Source organism: Coregonus lavaretus, assembly GCF_964263955.1.
Source record: "Coregonus lavaretus genome assembly, chromosome: 18".
Classification (NCBI taxonomy): Eukaryota; Metazoa; Chordata; class Actinopteri; order Salmoniformes; family Salmonidae; genus Coregonus; species Coregonus lavaretus.
In genome coordinates, this window is record NC_140005.1 from 3,147,971 (window position 1) to 3,157,970 (window position 10,000).

A 10,000-nucleotide genomic window follows, 5' to 3' on the forward strand; every position below is an offset into this window, starting at 1 on the left:
CACTGAATGGGTCGGGTAAGGTGTTATGAAATATAATGTCATGTAATATTTTTAAACTGTATGTTACTGTCTTATGTTGCTGGACCCCAGGAAGAGTAATGGGGATCCATAATAAATACACATACAAATATTGTATTCTACTGTACTCTACACCTTCACTCACACACATTTAGATTATACACACATACAATTTATTATTTTACATTTTAGTCATTTAGCAGACACTCTTATCCAGAGCGATTTACAGGAGCAATTAGGCTTGTGTCTTGCTCAAGGCAGATTTGACAGATTTTTCACCTAGTCGGCTCGGGGATTCAGACCTGCGACCTATCCGTTACTGGCCCAACGATCTTAACCTCTAGGCTACCTGCCAGCAGCATACCACCCTGCATACCACTGATGGCTTGCCCCTGAAGCTAAGCAGAGTCGGTCCCTGGATGGGAGACCAGATGCTGCTGGAAGTGCTGTTGGAGGGTCAGTAGGGGGCGCTCTTCCCTCTGGTCTAAAGAAATATCCCCATGCCCCAGGGCAGTGAAGGGGACAATGCCCTGTGTAGGGTGCCGTCTTTCGGATGGGACATTACACTGGTATCCTGACTCTCTGTGGTCATTAAAAATCAATTTATCGTAAGAGTAGGGGTGTTAACCCCGGTGTCCTGGCTAAATTTCCAACCTGGCCCCATTCCATCATGGATAGCAGATGTGTGGTGAGCGTTCTGGCACAAAAATGGTCGCCGTGCATCACTGAGGTGGGTGCCGGAGGTAAGTTTCCTCCTACTACGTAAAGCACTTTGAGTACCTCAGTTGGTAGAAAAGCACTATATAAATCCAATCAATTTACATTTACGTCATTTAGCAGACGCTCTTATCCAGAGCGACTTACAGGAGCAATTAGGGTTAAGTGCCTTGCTCAAGGGCACATCGACAGATTTTTCACCTAGTCGGCTCGGGGATTAGAACCAGCGACCTTTGCGGTTACTGGCACTACGGTCTTAACCACTAAGCTACCTGCCGCCTACCACAATTATAATGTTATGTCACCTTACCCCTATTCATTCAGTGCCTTTAGAAAGTATTCACACCCTTTGACTTTTTCCACATTTTGTTGTGTTACAGCCTGAATTTAAGATTGATTAAATTGAGATTTTTTTGTCACTGGCCTACACACAATACCACATAATGTTAAAGTGGAATTATGTCTTTCAACATTTTTAGGAATTAATTTAAAATGAAAAGCTAAAATGCCTTGAATCTATAAGTATTCAGCCGCTTTGTTTTGGCAAGCCTAAATAAGTTCAGGACTCACTCTGTGTGCAATAATAGTGTTTAACATGATTTTTGAACGACTACCTCATCTCTGTACCCCACACATACAATTATCTGTAAGGCCCCTCAGTTTGAATTTACATTTACATTTTAGTCATTTAGCAGACGCTCTTATCCAGAGCGACTTACAGGAGCAATTAGGGTTAAGTGCCTTGCTCAAGGGCACATCGACAGATTTCACCTAGTTGGCTCGGGGATTAGAACCAGCGACCTTTCGGTTACTGGCACAACGCTCTTAACCACTAAGCTACCTGCCGCCCCTTTCAAACACAGATTCAACCACAAAGACCTGGGAGGTTTTCCAATGACTTGCAAAGAAGTAGAATTAGTAGAAGCTGACATTGAATATGCCTTTGAGAATGGTCAAGTTATTAATAACACTTTGGATGGTGTATCAATACACCCAGTCACTACAAAGATACAGGAGTCCTTCCTAACTCAGTTGGTGACTTTAAAACAGTTACAGTTTAATGGCTGTGATAGGAGAAAACTGAGGATGGATCAACATCATTGTAGTTACTCCACAATACTAACTTAATTGACAGAGTGAAAAGAAGGAAGCCTGTACAGAATAAAGTATTCCAAAATATTAATTGTGTTTGCAACAAGGCACTAAAGTAATACTGCAAAAAATGTGGCAAAGCAATTAACTTTTTGTCCTGAATTCAAAGTGTTATGTTTGGGGCAAATCCAATACAACACATTACTGAGTACCATTACTCAGTACCACTCTCCATATTTTCAAGCATAGTGGTGGCTGCATCATGTTATGGGTATGCTTGTAATCGTTAAGGACTGGGGAGTTTTTCAGGATAAAAAAGAAAGGGAATGGAGCTAAGCACAGGAAAAATGCTAGAGGAAAACCTGGTTCAGTCTGCTTTCCACCAGACACTGGGAGACTAGAGGAAAACCTGGTCCAGTCTGCTTTCCACCAGACACTGGGAGATGAATTCACCGTTCAGCAGGACAATAACCAAAAACACAAGGCCAAATATACACTGGAGTTGCTTACCAAGACGAGTGAGTGGCCGAGTTACAGTTTTGACTTAAATCTACTTGATAATCTATAGCAAGACCTGAACATGGTTGTTTAGCAATGATCAACAACCAATTTGACAGAGCTTGAAGAATTTTGAAAAGAATAACGGGCAAATGTTGCACAATCCAGGTGTGGAAAACTCTTAGAGACTCCCAGCTGTAATCGCCGCCCAAGGTGATTCTAACATGTATCGACTCAGAGGGTATGAATACTTATGTAATCAAGATATATTAGTGTTTTCTTTTTCATAGATATTTGACAAACGTTATGAATCTTTCTTCTACTTTCACATTACAGAGCATTTTTGTGTAGATCACTGACGAAAAATGACAATTAAATCAGTTTTAATCCCACTCTGTAACACAACAAAATGTGGGAAAAAAGTCAAGGGGTGTGAATGCTTTTCTGAAGGCACCGTATCTACCTCTACCACTCCGGTAATCCCATCACAGTGTAAATATGGAGCTGACCCTTACTTCTCCTGTTCTTCTTATTTCTTAATTTTATTTATTGTGTGTTATTGTTCTACCGTATGTTTTTTTTTTTGTGCTACATTGATATTGATTACTGCATTGTCGGGTTTAGAGCTTGCAATAAAGACATTTCACTGTACATGTGCGCGTGACAGTAAAACGTAAAACTTGAAACTAGATTGCATAAGTAATTCAATCAATCAAGAAGTTTCAGATTCCCACAATCAAACATTGAACATTTTACAGAGAACAAAAGATAGATTTTATTTCTCTAAATTAAATTGAAAGGTTTAGAAAATCAGGTTAAAGATCATGTTTTTTTACTATTTTGTTAAATTAGTATGCAAATAACATTTAGAAAATGAGTCTATAATATTGGGACAGTGACTCATTTGTTGTTGTTTTTGTTTCAGCACTTTAGCTAAATAACTATGAGGTTAAAGTGCAGACTGTCAGCTTTAATTTGAGGGTATTTTCATCCATATCGTGTGAACCTTTTACAAATTTACAGCACTTTTTGTACGTAGTCCCCCCCATTTTAGGGGACCAAAGGTATTGGGACAAATTCGCTTATATGTGCATTAAAGTAGTCAAAAGTTTAGCATTTGGTCCCATTTTCATAGCACGCAATGATTACATCGAGCTTGTGACTCTACAAACTTGTTGGATGCATTTACTGTTTGTTTTGGTTGTGTTTCTGATTATTTTGGTAAATAATTATTTGTGTCATTTTGGAGTGACTTTTCTTGTAAATAAGAAAATAATATGTTTCTAAACACTTCTACATTCATGTGGCTGCTTCCATGGTTACGGATAATCCTGAATGAATTGTGAATAATGATGAGTGAGAACGTTACAGAGGCATAAATATCCCCCTCAAAATGATAACCTCCCCTGTTATTGTAATGGTGAGAGGTTAGCATGTCTTGGGGGTATGATATTTGTGCGTCTGTAACTTTCTCACTCAACATTATTCAAGATTCATTCAGGACTATACTTTAATACACATATAAGTGAATTTGTCCCAATACTTTTGGTCCCCTAAAATGGGGGGAATTTACATTCTAAAATAATTTCATCTCTGAACAATTGTTCTTCATTCACAGTCTTTTTAATATAGAGCTATTAGCAATGCTATTTGGGTTGATTTTGTGGTCTCAAACCAGTGAGTTTATTAACATTCTTCATCAATAATATGGGCAACATTTTATTGTTGATAATGAAAGAGGTGGGACTGTTGTTCCCTTGTCATATAATTGGTCAATTTACTATCAATAATATATATTTTTTTTACGGTTTTCCAGATTGTATTTTGGTTATTATTTTTCTCTAAAGCGAATATTGGTTCGCAAAAAAACCCAGTTGAGAACCACTGGACTAGCCCATGAGTTTGGACTGGAATATAATATTTATCAGTCCCAATTCTCGCTGTACCATCCCCAGGTGTTCTGTTGAATTGAGGCCCTGGGTGTGTCCCAATCATCTCTCCTTTCTTCTCGCTCTTGTTCACTTCCCTTAATGAATTCGACAGGATATTAGTGTTATAAGAAACTCCCTCTCACACCTACACCAATCCAATGCTTTCAGGAAGCTGGGGAAATTATTGGGGCCCCCTTGTCTTTATTGACTTATTTCGCTTCCTCTTTATTGTTCAGATTGTTCTTTACTGCCCTTGGCTAGTTAATGATTCCTGATGCATAATTGATGCTGCAATAACAGATAAACACCATATCACTCAGCCAGGAAAGGGTTTGCCTGTAGGCAGGGACAGACTGGGACCAGAAATAGACTTGCACGGGCCTAACACACCGGGACGTTTCTGTCTTCGAGGCCCATCGTTATTAGCCAGATAATGATCATTCTGTGTAAAAAAAATAAAAAAAAACTTCAATTTAGGACAGACCAGCCCCCATCTGCCATTCGCCCGAACCGCCCTACGGCCAGTCTGTAGGGGTTGGCTGTTGGGGGGGGATGGCTTCCATATGATCTGATAAAAACATTGCCTGTGTCCCAAATGGCACCCTATTCCTTAGGGGCCCTGGTCAAAAGTAGTGTACTATATAGGGAATATGGTGCAATTTGGGATGCAGACATAAAGAGAGAATCATCAGAAGCCAAGTAGCTACTGTAGTTGTCAGAATCTTAGTTGAATCCAAAGCATCAAATCAAATCAAATCAAATCAAATCGGTCCGTCAGGAAGTCCAGGATCCAGGTGCAGAGGGAGGGGTTTAGGTGCAGAGGGAGGGGTTTAGGTGCAGAGCGAGGGGTTTAGGTGCAGAGGGAGGGGTTTAGGTGCAGAGGGAGGGGTTTAGTCCCAAAGCATGTTAGATGTTGTAAGCGCTCAGTTTGTTAACAATATATTTTATCTGAGGTTGCATCCCAAACGGCAGCCTGTTTCCCTAGATAGTGCACTATGCAACATGGTCAAAAGTAGAAACACTGCACAGGTGAAGAGGGTGCCATTTGGGAAGCAACGTGAGTCAGTGTGTGTGCAAACAGCCAGTAGCTGTTTTTGTATTTAAACCGTGTAGGCAGCCTCCTCTATCCTGATTGGATATAAACAGTGTAGGCAGCCACCTCTATCCTGATTGGATATAAACCGTGTAGGCAGCCACCTCTATCCTGATTGGATATAAACCGTGTAGGCAGCCTCCTCTATCCTGATTGGATATAAACCGTGTAGGCAGCCACCTCTATCCTGATTGGATATAAACCGTGTAGGCAGCCACCTCTATCCTGATTGGATATAAACCGTGTAGGCAGCCACCTCTATCCTGATTGGATATAAACCGTGTAGGCAGCCTCCTCTATCCTGATTGGATATAAACCGTGTAGGCAGCCACCTCTATCCTGATTGGATATAAACCGTGTAGGCAGCCACCTCTATCCTGATTGGATATAAACCGTGTAGGCAGCCACCTCTATCCTGATTGGATATAAACCGTGTAGGCAGCCACCTCTATCCTGATTGGATATAAACCGTGTAGGCAGCCACCTCTATCCTGATTGGATATAAACCGTGTAGGCAGCCACCTCTATCCTGAGCTTATGTAACTTGCTTTCAGGTAATGGATAACTTGATTTGTGTGGTATGTGTTAGGCTACGGCTATTATTATTATTATTATTATTATTATTATATTGCTAACAGATCGTCAACAATATCTGCCTTCTAAAACCTTAAAGGGAAATGTCCTAATTTTTCACCGAGGTGTGCATCGTATGATTTTAACCAACAGTGAGCAAGCAAAGGGCTGGTTAGTAAAGTAACCTTTGTCTGCTCATGGTTGGTTTGTGGATGATGTAATCTGAAACACTTCTCTTCCTCTATCTGTTTGAGTACAAAACATAGAAACGCGTCATTTTCACATAATGTTGATGTTGGTGTGGTGCTGCAGATGATGAATATGAAGTTCAATATTTTTTTTTTTTTCCTTTAACTACTACGTGGTCCCAGCCTGGTCCTATAACTGTTTGTGTTCTTCCATAATAATAATAATAATTATTATTATTATTATGATAATAATAATAATAATAATAATAATAATACATTGCATTTGTAGAACGCTTTTCATTTATAGACATAAATCACAAAGCTCTTTGCATACATTAAAAAATGTTTTAATAATAAGGGCTAAAAGAAGTTGTCAGACTGTCCCCCAGGCCTGCTTGACCTCTGACCTCTGACTGCCTGCTTGACCTCTGACAAAGCCTTGATGTTCATAGTAGAACTGTAGCTGTAAAGCCTTCAACTAGAAAAGTTTGTTTCAGTTTCTCTTCTGGACGGTTCAGTAGCTTTGGGAAAATAGGTCAGGGGAATAGAGTTCTCTTGGCCATCCAACTGTACACACACACACACACACACACACACACACACACACACACAGACACACACACACACACACACAGACAGACACACACACACACAGACAGACACACACACACACAGACAGACACACACACAGACACACACACACACACACAGACACACACACACACACAGACACACACACACACAGACACACACACACACACACAGACAGACACACACACACACACACAGACACACACACACAGACACACACCCACACAGACACAAACACACACACACACACAGACACACACACACACACACACACACACAGACACACACACACACACACACACACACACACACAGACACACACACACAGACACACACACACACAGACACACACACACACACAGACACACACTGAAACCCAGGCGTATTATAGATACAGTGTTGTCTAATGAATTCCCAGAACAAGGTGATTTTAAATGCTGGGGGGGAGTACTTGCATGCATCCCAAATGGCACCCTATTTCCTATATAGTGCACTACTTTAGACCAGAGAATGGCACCCTATTTCCTATATAGTAAGTACTTCACTATATAGGAAACATACTTTGTGCTACAGAACAGCTCACTTCCTTCCGTACTCAATTATCGAGGCTTTAATCTCTCACATTCCCGCTTCCCTGTGACAGATTGGCTCGTTCGCTCCGATCGGGAAAATGAAACATGTTGAACTGGAGAACACCTCAGTGTGCATGTGCGTGTGCGTGCAGAACGGCCCTGGAGCTCTTTGGCTGCATTATTCATGACGTGTTCACACTTGCCTTAATTACAGAGATTACACACACACACACACACACACACACACACACACACACATACGCACACACACACACGACGCACATACACACATGAACACACACACTCCAACAGCAGGAGCGTCCTTAGGGTCCCCTGTGAAACCACGATTAGGTCTCGTTCTAAACATTCCAACGTTCCCATCAGTGACCTGCTAATGTAGCATTACAAAATATCATTATTCATATTTTCTCACTAGAGGGGCTCAATGCACAGTGTAACAACACACATTAATCTAATACATGTAGATATTTTCCATCGTGTCAAAACCCAAGAATCCATTTCATACTGAGGATTTTATGAATCGGCCACCCTCGTATCACGAGCCCATTTCTCTTGGCAAGCCGTGTCCCAAATGGCAGCCGATTCCCTTTGTAGTGCACTACTTTTGACCTTCTGACAAGGGCTCTGGTCAAACGCAGTGTAGGGAATAGGAGTCAGGAGGGTGGCTAGGCCGTAAGTTGGATAATTGTTTATTTTTCAAACACTTGAAACAGCTTTTTCCTGCAATCCAGATCCATAATCATTATTTACATTGACATGTTAGTCTTTTAGCAGACACTCTTAACCAGAGTCACTTACAGTTAGTGCATTCATTTTAAGCTAGCTAGGTGGGACAACCACATATCACAGGCATAGTAAGTGAGGAGGGGGATTATTTAAGATACTCTTTGAAGAGGCAGGGTTTCAGGTGCTTTCGGAAGATGGGCAGGGACTCTGCGGTCCTAGCTTCAGGGGGAAGCTGGTTCAACCATTGGGGTGCCAGGACAGAGACAAGCTTGGACTGGGCTCAGCGGGAGCTGCCCTCCCGTAGGGGTGGGAGGGCCAAGAGACCTGAGGTGGCAGAACGGAGTGCTCCTGTTGGGGTGTAGGGTTTAAGCATAGCCTGAAGGTAGGAAGGGGCAGTTCATCTTGCTCCTCCATAGGCAAGTACCATGTTATTGTAGTGGATGTGAGCTTCGACTGGAAGCCAGTGGAGTGTGCGGAGGAGTGGAGTGACATGGGAGAACTTGGGAAAGTTGAAAACCAGGCGGCCTGCAGCGTTCTGGATAAGTTTCAGGGGTTTGATGGCACAAGCAGGGAGCCCAGCCAACAGCGAGTTGCAGTAGTCCAGGAGACAGGAGATGACAAGTGCCTGGATTAGGACCTGTGCCGCTTCCTGTGTGAGGTAGGGTCGTACTCTACGGATGTTGTAGAGCATGAACCTGCAGGAGTGAGTCACTGTTTGATGTTTGCAGAGAACAACAGGTTGTTGTCCAGGGTCACGCAAAGGTTCTTTGCATTCTGGGAGGGCGACACTGTGGAGTTGTCAACCGTGATGGAGTAGTCGTTGAGCAGGCAGGCCTTCCCCAGGAGGAAGAGCAGCTCCATCTTGTCGAGGTTGAGCTTGAGGTGGTGGGCCGACATCTAAGCTAAGATATCTGCCAGGCCCACAGAGATGTGTGTCGCCACCTGGGTGTCAGAAGGGGGGAAGGAGAAAAGTAGTTGAGTGTTATCCGCATAGCAATGATAAGAGAGACCATGTGAGGATATGATGGAGCCGAGTGACTTGGTGTATAGAGAGAAGAGGAGAGGGTCTAGAACCGAGCCCTGGGGGACACCAGTAGTGAGAGTACGTGGTGCAGACACAGATCCTCTCCACGTCACCTGGTAGGAGCGGCCTGCCAGGTAGGATGCAATCCAAGAGTGTGCAGAGCCTGAGACGCCCAGCCCTGAAAGGCTGGAGAGGAGGATCTGATGGTTCACGGTGTCGAATGCAGCAGATAGATCTAGCAGGATGAGAACAGAGGAGAGAGAGTCAGCTTTGGTAGTGCGGAGAGCCTACGTGACACAGAGAAGAGCAGTCTCAGTTGAGTGAACCGTCTTGAAGCCTGACTGGTTAGGGTCAAGAAGATCGTTCTGAGAGAGATAACGAAGAGAGTTGATCAGAGACAGCATGCTCAAGTGTTTTGGAAAGAAAATAAAGAAGGGATACAGGTGTAGTGTTTTTGACGTCAGATAACTCAAGTGTTGGTTTCTGGAGGAGGGGAGAGACTCGGGCCATTTTGAAGTCAGAGTGGATGCAGCTAGTGGTCAGTGATGAGTTGATGAGGGAAGTGAGGAATGGGAGAAGGTCTCCAGAGAATTTCTGGAGAAGGGTGGAGGGGATGGGGTCGAGCGGGCAGGTTGTCGGGTGGCCAGACCTCACTTGTCACAGGATCAGGAGAGAGAGGGGAGAAAGAGGTCAATGTGTAGGGTAGTTCTGTGTGAGTGGGACCAGTGGACTCAATAGGCTGAGTGAATGAGGAGCAGACGTCGTCAACCTTCTTTTCAAATTGGTTGAAAAAGTTGCCCGTAGAGAGGGAGGAGGGAGGAGAAGGTGGAAAAGAGTTTCCTAGGGTTAGAGGCAGAAGCTTGAAATGTACAGTGGTAGAAAGTGGCTTTAGCAGCGGATACAGAGGAAGAGAAGGTAGAGAGGAGGGAGTGAAAGGATGATAGGTCCTCTGGAAG

At 43.1% G+C, this 10,000-nt stretch overlaps 1 protein-coding gene across 1 annotated transcript in view; it reads left to right on the forward strand.

Moving 5' to 3' along the window:
- Positions 1 to 10,000, forward strand: part of LOC311145286 (E3 ubiquitin-protein ligase TRIM9-like) — a gene marked incomplete at both ends in the record, with an annotated part of 46,978 nt that overhangs the window by 21,677 nt on the left and 15,301 nt on the right. The window contains one exon of the mRNA XM_084181520.1: positions 363 to 474. Within this exon, the coding sequence (XP_084037646.1) occupies positions 363 to 474 (112 nt within the window). The remainder of the gene's footprint in view (positions 1 to 362; positions 475 to 10,000) is intronic.